Source organism: Pelmatolapia mariae, linkage group LG18 (genome assembly GCF_036321145.2).
Source record: "Pelmatolapia mariae isolate MD_Pm_ZW linkage group LG18, Pm_UMD_F_2, whole genome shotgun sequence".
In the NCBI taxonomy this organism is placed as follows: Eukaryota; Metazoa; Chordata; class Actinopteri; order Cichliformes; family Cichlidae; genus Pelmatolapia; species Pelmatolapia mariae.
Window position 1 is genome coordinate 32,975,130 of NC_086243.1, and position 21,057 is coordinate 32,996,186.

At 43.5% G+C, this 21,057-nt stretch overlaps 1 protein-coding gene across 6 annotated transcripts in view; it reads left to right on the forward strand.

Annotated features, from left to right (window-relative positions):
- The window catches only part of efr3a (EFR3 homolog A (S. cerevisiae)), a 109,386-nt gene extending 88,838 nt beyond the window's left edge, over window positions 1-20,548 (forward strand). For 4 of the 6 annotated variants that reach the window (XM_063462081.1, XM_063462082.1, XM_063462080.1 and 1 more), the window contains 10 exons: window positions 161-322; window positions 3,081-3,212; window positions 3,426-3,493; window positions 4,133-4,260; window positions 5,121-5,171; window positions 10,442-10,521; window positions 10,600-10,648; window positions 11,058-11,161; window positions 11,264-11,313; window positions 14,084-20,548. In XM_063462081.1, the coding sequence (XP_063318151.1) occupies window positions 161-322; window positions 3,081-3,212; window positions 3,426-3,493; window positions 4,133-4,260; window positions 5,121-5,171; window positions 10,442-10,521; window positions 10,600-10,648; window positions 11,058-11,161; window positions 11,264-11,313; window positions 14,084-14,189 (930 nt within the window). In that variant the 3' untranslated portion in view covers window positions 14,190-20,548. Of the gene's footprint in view, window positions 1-160; window positions 323-3,080; window positions 3,213-3,425; window positions 3,494-4,132; window positions 4,261-5,120; window positions 5,172-10,435; window positions 10,522-10,599; window positions 10,649-11,057; window positions 11,162-11,263; window positions 11,314-14,083 lie in introns of all 6 variants that reach the window. The other 2 variants (XM_063462083.1, XM_063462085.1) reach the window with 1 other exon arrangement.
- Window positions 20,549-21,057: the final 509 nt, after the last annotated feature.

A 21,057-nucleotide genomic window follows, 5' to 3' on the forward strand; every position in this document is an offset into this window, starting at 1 on the left:
ACTGAAAGAGAGAATAAAACACGAGCACAGGTTTTAATCAGCCAGAGTGGCTCTCAGAGAAAAATGACTTTTAAAAAGTACTTTTTTTTTAAACAGTTCCCATATTTCTTTCCTCCTCTTTGTTTCTTTCTTTGCTTCTGGTTCTGCTTCGTCCCTGAAGCACGGCCAGCAGCTCTACCGTCACATCTATCTGGGCTGCAAAGAGGAAGATAACGTCCACAAAAACTTTGAGCTGCTCTTCACCACCCTCGCCATTCTGACCATCGAGCTGGCCAATGAGGAAGTGGTCATCGACCTCATTCGACTCGCCATCGCGCTGCAGGTAAAACCGATGAATTCACATCTGAAGTTTCTGTTTTTTAGTCAAAGCGAAGACAAAAAGCAGTTTCATCTGTTTGGTTGTGTTTGGAAGCTCAGTCAGAATAATCTCATAAGTAGATTTTCTGGCTCTTTCTGTCACATTTACAGTTTCAATTAAACTTTACATCCATAATTCCCAGAGTTAATTATCTGAAATCTAAAAATAATCTGCACCCATCTGTAAACTCTCGATTTCAACACACTCAGGAGAAAGGTGAGGGATTTTCTTCTGTTTCTGATTCTGATCTCGTGTTGCAGTCTCACTGAGCTCGATTCCTCATTAACAGCTTCCATAACTGTGGCTGTATCTCACCTCTCTCCACACAGATGTGAAGATCTGTGATATTTCCCAGATCAGAGATTACATATAGTCAGAAGGTTTTTTTTTCCATCTGTAGCACTTTATATTCAGGACGTCTGTGTCTCTATGCAGAGTCAGAGGTGGAGATCAGAACAGGACAAAGAGGTTGCAAAGCGGCTTGCAGCCAATGAGCTGAGGCTAAAACAAGTTTTTAAAAAGTGCATCTGAACATCTGATTTGTCCTAAGGATGTGTCAAAGGGTGTCAGATGGGAATTTTAATCTAAATAATGTTTGTTTAACACTTTTCATTTATTTTTACCGTCTCTGCATCACCGGCAACACCACAGACACCCAAAGAACCATGTGACAGCAGAGATGGTGGTCAGAGTTTTTAAGACCAAACCTTTTGATGTTTTGATCAGATCTGACTGATGACATGTACTTTATGTTCTGGTGACCACTGAAATGAGTTAAGATGCCTGCAGTGATGGTGTGTGTTTGTAGAAGGCAGTAACTTTACAGCAAATCAATGAAGAACAAGAGCCTGAATCCTCCAGAGTGACACAGTTCCCAAACATTCACACACATATAATGTAAAAACGTAGCTTATTATAACTTGAATACAGTAAAATTAGACGAGTCATGAGTGTGCAGTGTTTCCAGGTCACCGGTATCAGGTGATAGTGGAAAAGTTTTATCGCAGAGGAGATCAAATCGTCTGTTGAAATGGAAACGCTGTGGTGCTGTCAGTGCCGAGGTATGGAGTAAACATCCTCAGTTACATCCCTGTTTGGAGGGTTTGTGTTTAACCTCGTGTTTAACAAGCTCTTCACGCTCCACATTATGGTGCTTCAGTCTAAAGCACCCTCGATGTGATTATGCTATATTTTTGGTGTCAGGTGTCATATTTAAGTGGCTGATGAGTAGCTGTGCTGTCATTTGCCTTTATGTCATTAGACCGCGAGAACCCACGCAGCTCCAATAAAACCTCCTGGAAGTGCAAGAGAGGTGTGAAGGAAATGTGCACGCTCGCACCAACACGCACGCGCATAAAAGACACACACATGCGCACACACACATGCAGCTTCAGCTTGTTTGTGCATCACGCTGAGATCTTATCTTTTCCAAATGTCACAGCACTGTAGACATGATGTTTGTGCGCGCACACACACACACTCTGTGAGTGCTGTGTTTACCTTCGTTTAATTCAGGGAACTTTTGAGACATAGAAGTATTTAAAAAAAGACTGAAAGGAATTTCTGCTCTTTGTTTAGTTTCTTTGTCATGCAGTTAGTGTTTCAGACAGGAAGTGCTTCATAGCACAAATTCATGGGGACGCATTTCTGTCAAGTTTCTCTTCAGTCTGGTTTCTGTCACACGTGTCTGTTTCACAGTCGCCTTGAGAAAAGTTGCATTTTTCATGCAATTTACTGGCCACCACTGCAATCTGCTAGTAACCAAACCAGTCCCAAGGTTTCCAGTGCAGCATCATATACCAGTCTGTAACCATTCTACACTCATGACTACCTCCTGCAATCACTCGCCAGCCAGTTTTAGTGCTAAAGTGTTTGTGTTTAATTTAATGGCCACTGGGGGGCGATACTGGTGGTTGGAAAAAGACTTCAGTCTTCTAGACATCGATGGTAAAACGTTCCTCCAGCCTGACCTCTGTAAACACTTTGACTGATGAGTTTATGGTCACCAGTTTCAAGCCAACGACTGCGGCTTCAGTCAGATCTGATCGTCACATCCTGTTTCAAAGTGTCAAGATCAAGCACTTAACCCGGTCTTGTGTCAATCTTCATGCTACAAGCTTCCCTCGGTGCAGATACAGACTAATTCCAGAGAATCTGATGTAAAATAATTTATGTGTATACTGAACCAAAGCAACCACACATCTGCACAGGTCCTTTTAGCTTGGTGGCTTAGTTTGAGTGAAGCCAGATATTTGTTTTCAGCTTCTCCACTTAGATAGTATTTTGCTTTTTATTGGCATTATTACTGTAATATTTTTTGGTAGATTTGGTAGAAGCTAAAACAAAGTCACACTCAGTGCGTCACAGTCTTCACATGGTTATTAATACCACATAATAACAAAGAGCCGCTGAGACACGCTACAGACATGTGGCACAGTGTATTTAGTCTGCCTTGTTTGCTGTGTCACCTCAGGGTCGTTACCTTGACAACAACCTTTTTACTGACGGTGTGTGAAAATAGAAGATACGTGTTTGTGTAACCTTAGAGAAATGCTGCTGCATGCTATAACCCTGCACACAGATTAAAGGGGAAGTACACCCTCAACTCCTGTGAGGGTGTACTGAGTGTATGCAGGGAGTTCTGATGCTTCCACAACCAGAAACAGAAGCTGAGCTGCTGGTTTGTTCTCACTAACACAGTTTTTGCAACTGGTTTGTGCAGGAAATGGCTCTTACCAACGAAGAGAACCTGCCCATGTTTATCCGCTGCGGCATCATGGCGTTGGTGGCCGCGTACCTCAACTTCCTGAGTCAGATGATTGCCAACCCGCCCTTCTGCCAGCACGTCAGCAAGGTGACTCCCTAACATTACTGAGGATCAGAGCAGCTGGCTCTCATTCCCACTTTTTGTTTTTACTGCCATTTGTTGCAGAAAATACAAAAATATGATTTATTCAGTATGCTGATGATGCACCGCTGTTTTCTGCCTGTTAGCTGTTTCTTCTTGTTTACGTCTTTCTTATTTGAAAATAGTGTAACATCATATAATCAGCTGTTCTCTGTCCAGGTTATTGAGTTGAGGAACATGGATGCTCCTTACCTCCTCCCAGAGCACATCTTCAGAGACAAGTGTCCGTAAGTGCAGATTACAGCCTGAATTTGTTTAATGAGAAATAATCCAATGGCTCGGGTTAGAAAATGGCTGTGAAGCCTCATTATTTTATAATAAAACAGAGCTGTAATAAGTGTGGCAGAGTATGAGCTGAAGCTTAAAAAGTTTGAAAATTTACGAGAAACAAACTCAGGAGTGAAGGAACCGTGCTGCTTCACTTTTCAAGGTTGCAGATAAATTCACATATTCAACTTCTGGGATCAATAACTCATAAAAAAAATATTATTAGAATAACAGCAGCACGTCTTTGCATCGACAGATTTAAGACTGACAAACAGCTACTCGCTTCAGTTCAGTTTTATTTATACAGCACCAAATCACAACAGCAGTCACCTCAACGCTACAAGCTGCTTTTCATTTAAGCGATTTGTGCTCAGACTGGGACAAACTGAGTTTGTCTCTGTGCAGCCAGCTGTGAGATGCATGTGCAGGGACCCCGATATGAACTTGTACAGAGTTGAATTACAGATGAGAACAAATGTGACCTTTTTTGCAACGTCGCTCTGAGAAGTAAAGCCGTGTTGTGCGTTGACTAAAAACACACTTTCTTCTGAGGTTTTTCCTCGGGAAGTTTATTTTGTGTCTTGCGTCTTTTCTTCCAGGCTTCCTGAATCTTTGGACAAAGAGGACAGCCAGCTGTACTTCCAGACGGCCGACATGGCCGAGTGTTTGGCCGGGCCGGGGTACAACGCCGAGCGTCTCTCCATCCCCTACGTTCCTCAGGTCACAGGTACAACAGTCCAGCCTCTGTTAGGACGGGGAACATCATGTTTATATTTCTTCTTATCTAAGAAAACTGCTGAACTGATAACTCATCTTTTTTTTCTTTTTTTTTTTTACCTCATTGGTTGATTCATACCTTTTTAATCTCATACCTGTTGAGCAGCCTTTTGTCCTATTAAATGGTTTCTCAGATGCCAGAGACGCTTTCTGAGAAAATGTGCCTAAACTGATTCTCGGAGCATCTAAAATATTTCCTTTTGATGGAAAAGTGTAGCTGTAAAAATCCACCGAATTAGACGATGGTCACATTATGCTGTTATCTCTTAAAGAGGAAATATGATAAAAGTGATACAAGTAACCAATTTAGAAGGAAAGTCAAGAGTTGAAAAGGTTCTAAAAAGTCAGATTAAAGGATTTAACGCGCCCGCTGTCTGCTGGTACGCTGTGTGCTGTATTTTTTATTTCCCTGCTTTTCATACTCACCGTGCCCTCAGAAGTGTTTGAAGCTTTGTCGGATTAAGAGCTTAAGGAGTTGTTCAGTGAAGAGAAAATAAAGTTTAACCAACTCTGTGTGCGATCAGCTTTATTAGTCCGAAGGCTGTCGCCGTCTCCGTAATTTAAAGGTTTGTTTCAGCTCAGAACAACATGAACCTGTGCAGGAGTTCACACGTACAACTTTCTTTAAAAGCACTTCTTCAAAATGTTGCTTGACTTCAACCTTGAAGTCTGCCCACATCCAAAAACGGCTCGGGAATAGTTCGTACTTCCTTTGACCTCGTTTAGATAAAACGAGCGGGAGGAGAAAACTGATAATTGTCTAACAAGTTTTTGTTTTCTTCCCTCTGTCATGCTTTCATGTGCCTTCAGTTCTTTACACAGTAGGAAAAATCATCCACAGGTGCAAGCAGACGTCCAGAGGTAACCAAGGCAACCCTGTGCAGCCGTGTAGAGATGTGTAGTCACCTGTTGTAGCTGAGTTTAGATCAGCTGACACATTATTTTTACAAAACCAAAGGCTTCACTTTGCAAAGTTGGGTGAATGGAAACTCGTCACGCTTCAGACGCCTCGGTGTTGATGAGGAGGCGCAACAATGAAATTCTTCCTTTGAATCGGTCTGATTCTCAGAAGTTCGTCTTCTTCGATCGTCCCACGTTTCCCACTCATCTGTGTTCTTTAATCTTATTGGTCTCGTTGCCTTTGAAATGGCTACTCCGACCATGGGGACCAGGTCTGCGAGCACTCGGTGGTGCATGAAGACGACGATAAAACTACAGTAAGACAAAGTCTGCCATCAGTCTATAACTGAATGGGCTCTTTCACAAGAACTTTGTTGCTGTCTCCAAACACCAAAATTACTTGCAATCACCAATGTAATCAATGCAAACCCCAGTTTTTGATTGCACACCTCTTTCAGTGTTTGACGGCTTCTTTCTGACCTTGAAGTCTCCGAGTTGAGCTGTCAGTGTAAGCAGGTCTCCACACTCTCTGTGGACCCCGAGATCCACGTCCTCAGGCCCCGTCATTCACGCACACTTCTCAAAATCTCAGGATTGGATCACTTTGTTAGTACAAAAGTCAGATACAGTGAAAACTCTCGCAGGTCTGATGCAGCCTCCTCCTGTTAGCTTATTCTGCACTGCTGACTAGGGATGGGTATCGAAACCCGGTTCTTGTTGAGAACTGGTTCCCACTGTTTCAATTCCTTGGAATTGTTTGCCATTTTTGCAAACGATTCCCTTATCGATTCCAGTCGCCCCGAATGACGTCACCACGTTGCGGAGCGTCATTTACCTGGCAGGAAACATGGCGGCTCAAACGCTCAAAAGTTTGGTTATACTTTACGAGAACGGATGACAACAGGGCAACTTGCAATACTTGCAAAGTAGATATTTCATTTAAGGGAGGAAACACTACGAATATGCAAAAGCATTTGCTCACAAAACACGCGATGACCTTAAATGAATGTCGTGTTTTTAATTCCGCTCCTGACTCGTGAATCTCAACCCAGCAGCAGCGGTAACGTTTGCACGTCCTCTCCCGTTAATGCGGCAGGTGCCATTACTGTGCGCTGCATTTAGGTGACCATGATGAGAGAGACAGACAGAGTCTGGCTGGCTCAGATGCTGGCAGTTCTCGCTGCAGTCTACCGGTAGCGTCTCCTTTCAGGCCAGGATAGACGAATGTCACCGAGCAGTGACTAAGTTTGTGGTCAAAGGCTTGCACCCGTTTGCCACAGCAGATGCCCCCGATTTTCGGTAAGTGAATGTGTTTAATTGTAGGCAGGGAGATTACTGGATATTCTTGTGTAATTGCTACAGAATAATTTATGTTATACTTTGTTATTGCTACAGAAGAATATTTATTTTATTATTTTACATTTACAATTTTTTTTCCCGGGGACCCTGTGACACCCCATTGAAGAGCCATAGGCTGGATCTCTTAAGATCTCACTGTTGGGTTTGTAAGGCCATGTTACTCCTAAATTTCTATCTTGTTCAAAGAGAAGATATAAAACAAAGTTCTAAGCTAATCGACCTTAGTGTTCTCCTTTTTTAAAAAGAATCGATAAGAGAATCGATAAAGAATCGAATCGTTAAACAGAATCGAAAATGGAATCGGAATCGTGAAAATCTTATCAATACCCATCCCTACTGCTGACTCACCCGGTGGACGGCAGAGAAGGAGAGCGAGGCTGCTGCTGTGGAGAGGAGCAGTGTGGACACATTTCTACTGTGTCGCTAAAGCGGCTCGAGCAGCAAAATGCTGCGTTAGCAACAGTAAGGCGAGTGGAAGCTTGATAACGGCTGCTCTGGGCAAGAGGTCAGACGGGGTGAGGTGGCTTTAGATCCGCACGGTGACAATTTCATTAAGGTGCAATTTATTTATCAAGCCCAGAAGCACAAGTGATAACAGCATCGGTATAAAAGCAGCGTCTGAAAGGCTGCGGCCCCCCAGGAGGAGAGGGAGGGATCAGCTCACACAGACTTTCCTTTCATGGCGTCTGCGCGCTGACGAGTTTACCCGACATACAAAGTGAAGCCTCGAACTTGTGTTTAAAAAACATACAAGAAAAAGAAATATCTTTATAAGTTGGGGGTTAAATTTAAATTTGAAAAGAATTTCAGAGATTTTCTTCATGATCTTTAGTTTTCTTTAGTCTCAGACTGTTTTATTTATTTATTTTTTTAAATTTATGTTTAATTTTTTTTAGAAGATTTTTTTGTCAGCTTTTTTTTTTTTTTTTTTTAATTTCAAAGTTTTCTTTTTTAGTTTTTTCCCTAATTTGTAAAAACTCAATCTCAGAATATTTCTTCTTTTTTTATCATTAAAATTTTCCCTGAAGTTCACACAGTTTTTCCGCAGGATCTTTTTTTTTTGCAGAGAATTTTTGAGTTAATAATAATAATAACAATAATACCGCCCTTACATTTTTAAATATTGTGAATATGAAAGGACCCGGGGTTTTGAGCTGTGACGGTGAAGCATCAGAGTCTGCAGGAGCTCTCGCTCTGCTCATTCTGCTGCTGCTGTCGTCTCAGCTGAACGTGTAGAAGAACAAATATCAGGGTCTCAAACTCAAATGAGCTGTGGGCCACTGCTGGCACCGTCATCTCATGTGACCACTTTACTGTTCATGCAGCGCAAAAAACAACAAACAAACAAGAAAACACCCACAAATATTTCCAAAAATGTAGTGTTGTGTTTGTTTTTTAAAATGTCTCACTCTTAACTGAAGCCTTTCATTGAACTACCAAATAAACACATTGGTTCTCTCTTTCTGGGCGGACACGTGGCAGCACTGCTGCTCTCGTTGTGTTCATATTTAACAAAATCAAACTGCAGACATTAGTGTCACATTAGTTGTTGACCCTCTCACTGAACTAACACAGCCAGTCCCTCAGCATGTTTGTGCTCTCTGCTCATATTAAATCAGTTTTTGCTTTTTAAAGAACTTATTGTAACAACAAACAAATCCTCCCACGAGTAGGGGTGACGTGTGCCCGAGTGGCCCCCGGGCTGCGAGTTTGAGACCCCTGGTGTGAACAGTTTAAGTGTTTTTCACACTGAGCAGAGACCAAAATTGGAATTCATGAGAGCATTTTGATCCCTTCAGAGAAACTCACCCTGACCTTTAAACTGCTGAGCAGCTGTAGATACGTCGTTGAGGTGCTTCGTTGTTTCAGAGCTCGACGTTGTGTAGCTGTAGATTTTCTCACCATGTGATTTGATAACTCTGTGAAATGTTTTGCCTGCATTACTCGTGGACCTGTTGCGGTGAGTACACGTGCTGCCACGTCTGCGTAGAGCAGTTTACCCGTAGTGCACTTAGTGCTGATTGTTTACATGTGTGGAGCTTCTGTTTGCAGTATTAACAGAAAACAAACTTTTCTTTAAAACTAGTCATGTAGGGCAGCGGTCCCCAACCTTTTTTGCGCCACGGACCGGTTTATGCCCGACAATATTTTCACGGTGTCGCGGATAAATACAACAAAATAAAACTAGTACCGGTACCGAAAAAAAGAAGATTTATTCATAACACACGTGAAAAGACCCAGGAAAACCGAGTTAACGATAAAAACGATAACAAAATAACGCTGAAAACCGATAAAAACCCTGAAAACCATACATTTCACACCTGAGCCTCAACTCTCGCGGCCCGGTACCAAACGACTCACGGACCGGTACCGGTCCGAGGCCCGGGGGTTGGGGACCGCTGATGTAGGGTGTTATTAATGACATGAAGAATGTGATCTTCATGAAGCAGTTAGAGCTCAGAGAGGAGAGTGGGTGGGTTCAGTGGGTTCAGCATAAAGGGCAGATAAATAAACTCCTAATAAGTACAAACCGGTGCAGACCTGTTGGACTCCACCAGGCAGGCTTTCACACAGTTCTGGTCCTGATTTTATGGACAGGTCTTCTTTGTTCATCCAAGCTGTGCAAGGTTTCCAGTTCAGTTTGGTGGCCTCAGGATCACCTCTCTGCTTTCTGTGGATGATGTGGTTCTGTTGGCTTCAGCAGGTGGAGCAGTTTGCAGCTGAGTGTGAAGCTGTGGGTGGATGGGCTTTGTCTTAGAGATGGAGGTCGTTCAGAGGGGTCTCGGAGTATAGCCTCCACATCGAAGGGAGGCGGTTCAAGCATGTGACTAGGACGCCTCCCAGGTGAGGTGTTTCAGGCATGTCTAACTGAGAGGAGGCCCCGAGGCCCGACCCAGGACAGGACTCTGGAGAGACTGTGCCTCTTGGTTGGCTTGGGAACACCTTGGGGGAGGATCTGGACCAGATGGATGGAAAAGAATGTGGGACGGATGCTGCACAAGTTTGCAGGTTGATCCTCGAGCATCAATCACAGCATCTCTTTAATTCCTCAGTCTGTTCCAGCTGTTCAGGATTAAATTCATTCAGACTGTAAATGTGGTGAGTGGGACCTTAAAATCAGTGCATGAGGCCTTTAAGAGGGAATCCGATCTCTTGAAGTCCGGCAGGACCGGGCTGCATTCAGGCTCAGGTGGTCAAAGTTTTTGGAGAGCGATCCCAACGAGGAGCGATGAAATCGTGGCTTCCTGTCACGTCGGCGCAGTTCTGTGTGTTTGATCACCGTGTGAACAAAATCTTAAAGCTCCAGCGGATCAGCCCCGATCAGATCGTTTTCCTCATTAATGCCCGCAGGACGGCTGCTGAGTCAGGCCTCTGCAAAGTTCACAGCAGAGGTCGTGGTGCGGTTGTAAAGAGCTGCTTTCTGTCGCTTTTCACACCTCGGCTGATCCGCTACCTCTCTGACCTCATCAGATGACCTTACAGCTCAGACAGTAGCTGCCCTTCTGTGGTCCTTATTTTCCCCTCTGCTGGCGATGAATACACAAGTACTCGAGGTCGGTGCGTTCATCCCCCGGGGACGAGTTTATCCCTGCGGGATCAGGCGGATTTGTTCCTCGTTGTATTAAAGTGGAGAAAAAAAATGGAGTTTGGTGTGTGGGAGCAGAGATGTCACCGCTGTTGTCAAGGACGCGCAGATTACAGGAGCTACCTGGGTTTCAGTAATATGACAGCTTCAGTAAGCACAGTTTGATTATTCTGAAATCGTTCTGCTGGAAAGAAACGACTTTTACTTTTACGTGACACTAAAGTTAGAAATGTTTGTGGCTTTTTAAAGCATTATGTGGTGTGAATCTGTCATCCTGCAGATGAAGACCGTCTGACCAGGAGGAAGAGTTTCGTGGACACAGTCTCCCTCCAAGTGGACATCATTTCCAACAGCCTTCCAGAAAAGGTCTGAGTAATCTTCTTTAAAGCAGCGTGTGGTCCTGGAGGGAAACGTGAGGTCACGTATGTGTTTTTGTGTCCACAGTCCCAGCTGGCTGAGGAGATCACGTTTGAGACCCTGAAGAAGGCCATCGGTAAGAACGCGTTCACTTCCTGCTGTTCCTCATGTTGACTCTGGGTTACTTTGTCCACCAGGCAGCCATCTTCACAAACACCTCTGGGCTCTAATGTGTTCAGTTATTGTTAAAAATGATCTAAATGAACTTTTAATTTCAGTGACCAGCAGAAAAAATGCTTATGTAGGAACATGTAGCAGCAAATCTAATGAAACCAGTTAAAGTTTGCAGATTTAGCCTCAAAATACGTTTTCAAAAGCTCTGATTTTATGACGTTTCAGTGAAATTTTCACCATTAAAAAATGTTTTTTAAACGGTAACGTAAAAGGACGAGAAGCTCGTCTTGCGGAGAAGAAAGAGCGCTCACAAATCACCGCATAGTTAAGTCTGTTATTAAAGCAGCTTTGTGTTTGTGGTTTGTTTTCAGACACCACCGGTTTGGAGGAGCAGGAGAGGGAGAAGAGGCGCCAGGTGATGGAGAAGTTCCAGAAAGCGCCGTTCGAGGAGATCGCCGCCCACTGCGAATCCAAGGTTATTAAAAAACAAAACAAAAAAGAGCCAGAAATCAGAAAATAATAAACTGTCAGCGCATCAGAAAAAACACCCAAATAAACTCCTGCTCACTTCTTCCAGGCAAACATGCTGCACGACCGGCTCGCACAAATCTTTGAGCTAACAATCAGGTGAGTCCGTTATTTATTGATTTTTATTTTAAAAGTTGAATTGTTTGTTTGCAACAAGTTTTCTAATTTAAATATATGAATTTAGACAAAAATCAAAGAAATTCTTGGTGTGGTGACATTTACAGCACATTAGAAAAGCTGAGGCGTGATCACAGAAAGTCAAACAAACCCAGAACACCTGACTGATCTCTGGCTGATCTCCCGTCGAGCTCGTCTCCTCGGCTCTGCTTCCAGCGTCCCGTCACGTTCTGTCCTCACTGCTAAAGCCGCCTCTGTGATTTCACCACAGACGGGATTACTGCGAAGAAACACGCGTTAGTTCTGTTTGAGGAGAATCGTCCAAAGACGTGTTTTTACCACAGGCTGAGACTGACGCCCTGAAGCCTCAGTCAGAGCCACCCGCCGTCACCACAGTGTTCTCCTCAACAAACAGATGTTTGGTCATTTTTGGCCCAGATGTGGCTCCAGGTGAGTGTGGCTGCCTGAGCCCAGCCGCAGGTTCACCTGATCTGCACCAGGCTTCAGGTGTGTCGAGATATTTGGAGCGAATGTGGCTCATGATAAAACACAACCCAGTGTTTTTAGGCTTAGCTGTGTTTGTCTGACATGTTCTCACTTCTTTTTTGATTGCATCGTCACGTGAAGACGATAACAGTCTGTTTGCAGCACGTGAACCGAGTGCGACACCTGCAAATAACGCGCACTTTTCCTCATAGTCATGCTTACATTGCTAACACGGCAGTCTGTAACGGTTTGAGTTTTCTTTGAGTTGCGGGTCGTTCCCCTCAGTACTGGCCGCCTTTTGAAAGGATTTTTTTCGAGGAAATGAACTGCTCCTTCAGTCATTACCTGTTGTGTAGTTCTCCTGAGTCACAGCACTGTGAGCGTGATTAGACCCGGCTGTGTGCGTTAGCTGGGACGTGCACGTACAGTGGCTTGCAAAAGTATTCGGCCCCCTTGAACTTTTCCACATTTTGTCACATTACAGCCACAAACATGAATCAATTTTATTGGAATTCCACGTGAAAGACCAATACAAAGTGGTGTACACGTGAGAAGTGGAACGAAAATCATACATGATTCCAAACATTTTTTACAAATAAATAACTGAAAAGTGGGGTGTGCATAATTATTCAGCCCCCTGAGTCAATACTTTGTAGAACCACCTTTTGCTGCAATTACAGCTGCCAGTCTTTTAGGATATGTCTCTACCAGCTTTGCACATTTAGAGACTGAAATCCTTGCCCATTCTTCTTTGCAAAACAGCTCCACAACTGCCCTGTGACGGCCTCAGAGGTTGTCTAAGAGAATATTGGGAGCAACAACACCATGAAGTCCAAAGAACACACCAGACAGGTCAGGGATAAAGTTATTGAGAAATTTAAAGCGGGCTTAGGCTACAAAAAGATTTCCCAAGCCTTGAACATCCCACGGAGCACTGTTCAAGCCATCATTCAGAAATGGAAGGAGTATGGCACAACTGTAAACCTACCAAGACAAGGCCGTCCACCTAAACTCACAGGCCGAACAAGGAGAGCGCTGATCAGAAATGCAGCCAAGAGGCCCATGGTGACTCTGGACGAGCTGCAGAGATCTACAGCTCAGGCGGGGGAATCTGTCCATAGGACAACTATTAGTCGTGCACTGCACAAAGTTGGCCTTTATGGAAGAGTGGCAAGAAGAAAGCCATTGTTAACAGGAAACCATAAGAAGTCCCGTTTGCAGTTTGCCACAAGCCATGTGGGGGACACAGCAAACATGTGGAAGAAGGTGCTCTGGTCAGATGAGACCAAAATGGAACTTTTTGGCCAAAATGCAAAACGTTATGAGTGGCGGAAAACTAACACTGCACATCAGTCTGAACACACCATCCCCACTGTCAAATATGGTGGTGGCAGCATCATGCTCTGGGGGTGCTTCTCTTCAGCAGGGACAGGGAAGCTGGTCAGAGTTGATGGGAAGATGGATGGAGCCAAATACAGGGCAATCTTGGAAGAAAACCTCTTGGAGTCTGCAAAAGACTTGAGACTGGGGCGGAGGTTCACCTTCCAGCAGGACAACGACCCTAAACATGAAGCCAGGGCAACAATGGAATGGTTTAAAACAAAACATATCCATGTGTTAGAATGGCCCAGTCAAAGTCCAGATCTAAATCCAATCGAGAATCTGTGGCAAGATCTGAAAACTGCTGTTCACAAACGCTGTCCATCTAATCTGACTGAGCTGGAGCTGTTTTGCAAAGAAGAATGGGCAAGGATTTCAGTCTGTAGATGTGCAAAGCTGGTAGAGACATACCCTAAAAGACTGGCAGCTGGAATTGCAGCAAAAGGTGGTTCTACAAAGTATTGACTCAGGGGGCTGAATAATTACGCACACCCCACTTTTCAGTTATTTATTTGTAAAAAATGTTTGGAATCATGTATGATTTTGGTTCCACTTCTCACGTGTACACCACTTTGTGTTGGTCTTTCACGTGGAATTCCAAAAAAATTGATTCATGTTTGTGGCTGTAATGTGACAAAATGTGGAAAAGTTCAAGGGGGCCGAATACTTTTGCAAGCCACTGTACGTGTGGGCAGAACAGGACTGTTGGAGCACAGGAAGCAGTGCACAGGTGCACACGGAGACGACTTTGAAAGGGACAACAGCCTAATAATCAGGTTAATCAGGTGGTTTTTGGTTCCTTAAGGCTACATTTGTGCAGTCCGTCACGTCTGCCAAACCAGTTTTTCCTTCTAATTTAATATCTTGTTTCACGCCCCGTCACCAGGCCTCCTCCCAGCCCATCCGGAGTGGTTTCCATCTCAGCGGGACACACCCAGCATCAGTCCGTCCCCGTCTACGAGATGAAGTTTCCAGACCTGTGTGTCTACTGAACGCACACATCCACAAACCAGCTCACACGCAACATTGAAAATGCACAGAAAGAACAACACACTCACATCTGCACTCCAGTCTCCTCTGTTCAGGTGGCGGGGATGCCGTCAGGGACGAAGTTTGAATCCTGTTTCCCGTCTTGACTCAAACCTGCGTTAATCCACGCCGCTCTGATTGGCTACACTTTGTTTCCTGACTCGCGTCCCTGAAGCCAAACTGAACTTTTGAGTCACCAAGAACAAACACCAACAAAAAAACCCATAAACTGCTTCCACTCTGAGGTTTTAGTGTATTTCTGCTGAATCAGACATTGCTTCTCTGTTCCAGTCCAGCCAAAGCTTCACTCCTTGTACATACGCTCTCTTAAAAAAGCAGCGTGAGGCTCACAAACGCAGCTCCTGCCTCCTTACAACTATCTGTTTCCTGTCAGTAGCCGTCGGTGCCGTCACTGATTAGTAGGAATGTGCAATATACATATATATATATATATATATTAGCCGTCAGCTATGAAAACTGAAATAACATAAGTGGTGGTAGAAAGCAGTTTAGTTTCAGGCTCACTGCTCCTCAGCTTTTAGCTCTAATCTTCAGTCTTTGCTGTTTAAGATAAAACAGTGTAACAAATGAATTCAACAACCAGCTGAGTTCTTATAAATAAATTCAATGACAGCAATACTCGAACTGCTTGGCAGCGACACTCAAAAGCTGAAGAGTCGACGTTTGGACGAGTAGAAATGGGCTCGCTCGTGTTTGGTGATGACGTGATTGTTTCTGAGAGGCGTGAGTTTGTAAGAGGAAGGTCACTGAAGAAGTACAGAGTGTTCATCTCCATCAGCTCCCACCTGAGACTGTATATAGAAGATGGACATAGTCAGTGTGGTGTCAATTTAGTGGGGAGCTTTGACACTGGATTACCTAAGACTGTATACTCCACATTCTACTACCACTAGTACCACTAGTACTACTAGTACAGTAGCCACAGGTGGACAAAATCAACAGAGACTGAATAAAAAAGATGGATAGAGCCACCGAGACGTCAGCGTCTGGTTTTGAGCTCCACATTTGGAGCCTCAGTGTTGATGTTTTGGATGATGTCATAATGTAGTCACATGATCAGAGCAACCACGTCTCCTGTATCCAGATGAATTATTAAAAAAACAAAGTGTTTTTTAATCTAATCAGGCTGTAGTCATGTTTATTTCTGCTGAAAGCTTCAACACGAGAGTCTGAGGACTGTCTCACTGCTGGAGTCGCCCTCAGGTGGCCATGAAAGGAACTGCAGTCTTTGGTGCTTCCATATTGGCAGCTTAATGTTACTGTAATGAGGACGTGATTTATCAAATGAAACTACAATCTGAGCTCAGTGTTTACTGACGTCTAAACGCAAGAAGGCCGTTGGGTCTTATTGTCAAAGATTTCAAACCTTTCAGATACGGAAGCTACATCCATCTTTAATATACAGTCTGTGGCTTTGACGATGGTCCTTAGAGAAGTTGTTGTAAAGTTTGTGTAAAGTTCTTGTGGTGGGGCTGATGATTTTAGAAAGGACTCTAAACTTCCTCTATTAAAGATTTGGGGTTAATATTCTTAGAGATTGCAGTAAAAATATCACAAAAAAATACAAATGTAGCATCTTTTAAAGAGTTGAAGTTTATTCCTCAAGTATGAAACAGTGCAGTTATGATCACAGTTACAGGCCTGTGTGTAAGTAAAATTAAAGCTACGCGCTCTTTGTTTGTAATATTTCCTGATATGAGGTGGAGCTGCATGCAGCGTGTTGGCTGCAGATGAATCTGATCCAGCTCCTTGACTTTGCGCTGTAGTCCCTGCGCACGCCTGCTTTCCATGAACGAATCAGCCGCCTCACAGCTTTGATGGCAGCCTTAAAAAAAACAAAACAAAGCTGTTTCATTGCCAAACACAGAAGTTTGATTTTAAAACGTCTAAAAAGGCCGTTGTTCGTATCCTGTGAGGAGCCATATGGTGGAGTTTTTCATTCCAAAACGAAGCGACCGGCAGCATCAAAGTTAACCTCCCCGCTGAACGCATTAATATTAATATCCATCCTCAGCCCCAGCGATACAAAGCACTGACATTTTGGAGGATTTAATCATCCTTGCATTTTCAACAGTTATCACAGGGCCGTGATTTATTTCCAAAACAGGGTACAGGAGACGCTCTGGGAACGGGAGGATTCGTATGTGGTGCAGCTGCAGCTGTGATCTGTACAGCAGATGGTTATCAGTGTTTTCCTCTGATCTGAGCTCAGCGTGGGCAGAAAATCCCTCCAGTTGGAGGAAGATACCTGCTGCCTCTGTTTGGTGCGAGCAGCTGTTGGAGGCTGAAGGTCGGTGCTTCCTTTCACTCAGAGCTGATCGTGTGTTCGGCTCGTCAGCGAAGGAGAAATGAATTTCTCGAGCGCTGGTTGTGTTTCTGAATGAGAGATGCTGGCTAAGCTGAAAGTCTGTGTTTGACATCACCAACACGAGCCTCACAAATCTGAGAAACTTTGTTAGTAAATGTGTGTTTTTCAGCATCGGGTCGAAGGCCAAGCAGTTTATTTGTGAATGTTTGATCTGGATACGTGACAAGTGCAGGTTTGGTGCGACTGTCCTGATCACATCGCAGCGTCACATCTGTACAGTTGAGCCCGTGCAGCTGTTTGGACGTGGATGCTTTAATGTGCAAGGCCAGGGTCACGAAAGCTGCAGGACATGAAGCAGAAGAAATTCAAAGAGATGAAACGTTGGCTGCTTACGGAGAGTCGACATAAATACTGATGCCAAACTTTTAGGGATTCTTCTTTGCTTATATTGTAATTTTTTTGTATTGAATATTGCAGAACGTTGCGTTGTGATCCTGTCGTTATGGTGAATTACTCTATACTCCACTTCCCTAGTTGGAGCCAGCAAAGCTACAACAAAAACAAGAATTTAAGATTTCAATTGATTTCACATCAGTTCTTCTTCTGCTGTTGGAATTTTAAAGCTTCTCAGGTGTGCTCGGGTACCTTCTTGTTTTTTTAAACATGTTCAGTGACCCAGGTCTGGGGTAGTCTCCACTTTAACACTCGAGTGTGCCAAACAGACAAATTTCAAAACTTACAGCAACTTATTATAGAATTTCGACTGCCAGTGGAAGTGCAGAAAAGAAGCTGATTGGCACATGATGTCAAACAATGTTACCTAGGTGGTTGCCTAGGGAACCAGATAGCCACACGTAACCAGCTGTCACCGTGGGCAACAAAGCGATGCACTGATGGTTGGATTGTGTGGCTTTTAAAAGTTCACGACCAGCATCAAGGTGATAAAACGTGACCCTTACCTTGCACATCAAAGCAGTCCCACTTTACTTTCCTTTACCTTCACGGTTGCTGACCGTTCATCTTCTCCGATTGCCGCTTATGTATCGATAACCAGCAATAGGGTGGGTTTGACCTCTTAACATCCATCGGGCACCAGCGACCCGGTCAGGGTTTTGTTGTAGCCAAATGCCAAAAAGGCACATTTTTGAGAAATTGAAAGGTCTTAAGGTCTTTAACCAAACCCTAACCGGATATAATCCAGTGGCTGTTTGGAGGTTAAATCTTCTGTTCTATAAGTATTACATGTCTAATCATTGTACTGTGTGAAAAATAGGTTACAGAGGACTTTTCACTGGAAACGATGAGCAGAGCAGCCTGAACAAGAGAAAAGTCTCTTGCTGTTTTTTTTCTGTGCAAATCTACGCAACATAATGTCTTAGCTTTAAACTCTCGTGCTTTAACATCGTAGAATCATAGCTTTTAAAAAACATGCATTATATGAACTAACTGCATTGCTCTTTAACTTCAGTCATCGTCGTTGACCCCCGAGGGACGGGACTGGGATCATATGCTGAAACAAAGTCTAAACGAGCTCTTTAACGGCCGGATCCTGACGTCGGGCTTTAGAGAAAAGTCGGGTTTAGATGTGGCTGGAATACATGATATCTTCCTCTCATGAATGTGTCGTCGCAGCAGTATATATATACATATATATCATATATTTTTGTACATTTTATGCATCACGTATCATTACATTGTTGCCTAGCAGAGATTTTAGAGGTTGGGAGATTTCTTCTAAGACGAGGACAAAATACTGAATTCTTTATACTCGTGTAGTTTTTTGTTGTTTACCTCGATGGTTCAGGTTTCAGCGGGATGTTGCAGTGTGGGGGAGATGGTCTCGTTTTTATTTTTTCAACTGTAGATTCTATTATATCATTTCAAAAATAATGAAAAATGAATGAATATTATATGTAGAGCCAGATGTTGGTTATTTTTGGATAAAGGAGTAAATCAGTGCAATCTGACAATGTTAAGATCCAGATTTATTTTTCTCTAAGTGGCGGCTCAGGCTCAACCTTCAGACCTGAAACTCTCAGACGGTCCGGTTGAAGAATCGGCTCCAGATTCACTAAAATCATTTAAAATTGGGTCCACAATAGTCGGAAAACTGTGTATTCCCATATGTGACAACGCTTCCAGGTTCCTCCTACGTTTGAAGACCATCTCTTGGTGGTCTTCTCCTGGAAAATTCCTGTAATCTGCATAAGCCTCAAACATTGGTTTTTCTGTTAATCAAGATGCCCGGTTGTCCCATCTGTGGAAGCATTTAACCCAATTCCACCTTCAGTTTGCCAGAGGTTGGATGAATGTCCTACAAGAATTATACTGGAAAAAAAAGTCCTCTGCTTTTCCCAGATTTAGTGAGAAGCAGCACGAAAAGATGGGTGGGGGTTGCAAAGCGGCTTGCAGATGGTTCAGTGGCTTAAATAACACGACCTCATTTAAAATGTCTTTATCTAATGCGTCAGCTGATCCATCAGGATGGTGGAGGAGCTCGGCGTCGTGTCTGAATTAATGCTAAACTTATTGAAAAGAAATAACGCCTACAAGGGATCGTAGCCAAGCGCTCGACATTAATTCCGACTTTTAATTTTGATTCAACAGCACCAGCATTTCCACAGATTACTTTAAAACTCGTATCTCAGTCAAATCCGATGTTCACTGGAATTAAACGCTCACGGATCTGATTGGAAGCTTGTTTTTTCTTATACACGTTCATCGGTAGCGGTATCAGTAAAGCCGTCTAAACCTCCATAAAGACGTTACAGGATATAACTAAACGATCATATTTGTGGGTACCGGAGGAGCTCACCTTCAGACGGGTTTTGTGAATCTGGATCCGAGTCTGTGTTTCTGAGCCGAAAAGTTTAACACCGGCTGATGTGAAGTCTGTAAATGATGTCGGAGCAGTCGGTCTGCGAACGAGCCGCTCTGCTACTTTTGATAAATGGTTCAACCGATTCAGCTCAAGCAATCATTCAAATAGTACCAGCTGATGTATTAATGAACTTTAAAGTAAAAATGCTGAACAGTTAATAACCGTTACGGTAAAATATGATGTTGTGTTTGCACTTTGATCACTGTGTACCTGGTACTATAGCAGAAATAAATCAGCACCGATGTGTGTTTGGTACAAACAGATCTTAGAAGTATTTTTGATGAAATGATCTGTGTGGAGCTGTGAAAAGTTTCCCTCCTGATTGGTGATCTGAGTCCTAAAACTAAGACAAAAGAAGAGTCAGAGCAGAATATTCACGTGACGAACTCTTCACCTTTCAAGATGGATTTTTTCCAGCTGTAAAATGTCAAGAACAAAAAAAAAAAAAGCTTCCGATGAAGATGATGTTCTTTTTTATGTTTCTGATGTATTTTTGTGCCAGTTTTAGAGATTAAAGGCGTCGCGTCCGTGTTCACAGTGACAAACTTGCTATAGCTCGGCTTTGTTTCAATCACACTGATGGTTTTAACCACTAGATGGCGCTGAGGCTCCTGCTGCTGCTTCACGCTTTCACCTTCATTGTTCTTTTGTCGCATTTCTTTTAACTTTTCATCTCAATGAGAAAACTACAGCGACGTGACCTCAGCCGCTTCTGGAGCCTCAAGTGGACATAAGAGGAACTGCACTTTTCCCAAACCTGGATTTGCTGTTTGCACAAAGATCCAGTGAGTCAGGAAGTATCTGAGTTTAGATTATCTTGTCACGTTTGATTAATTTGGTCTTAAAAATTCAAAGGGACTTCCTGAAACATCCGAATCTCAGTTCACGATCACGTGGAACAGAGAAAAGCAGGAAACGTAAGAAGCTGGAACCAGTTTCATGTTTTATTTTCCATTTTGATTCATCAACTGAACAAAATCATAAAGCGTTCAGTGCAGATTATTTCTGTGAAGCTCGGCAGCAGCAGAGCCTCAGCGCTTCATTACAAAGCCTCTATTGAAATAGAAAAATGTGCATTGAGATTAAAGTGTTTCTATCGAAGCTGTTGAGTCGTCGTGTCTTTATTACTGTCGGCTCTCTGAACCGATCAGAGGAAGATCCCAGAGAGGCGTGTTTGACGTCATTTATTCAACAGATTCATTTCATGTGTTTAAAAAAAATCAAAGTAAATAAACTGATCTTCTTTTTTGAATCAAAGATGTCAGAAAATGTTGAGTCCAGCTTGTGACACAGCAAGGCCCCAAAATGACTTCACACCACGACTGTCACAGAGAAGGAATTCTTTAGCTTCTATTTTTTCTCCTCCTCTTTCTCCGTTTCCTCCTCCTCCTCTTCTTCTTCTTCTTTTCCACCTTTCTCCTCCTCTTCCCCCTCCTCCTCTTCTTCTCCTCCCTCTTGTTCTTCCTCCTCCTCCTCTCTGTCTCCTGGTTGCTGCTCCTGGCCCTGCCCTGCACTCGGCCTCAGGTTCTGGGTTTGAATCCCGCTGAGTGTCGGTCGCTCCCCGCTCTCCTCACTGGAGACAGCAGGAGAAGGAGGGGGGGAGAGAGGAGGAGGATGTGTC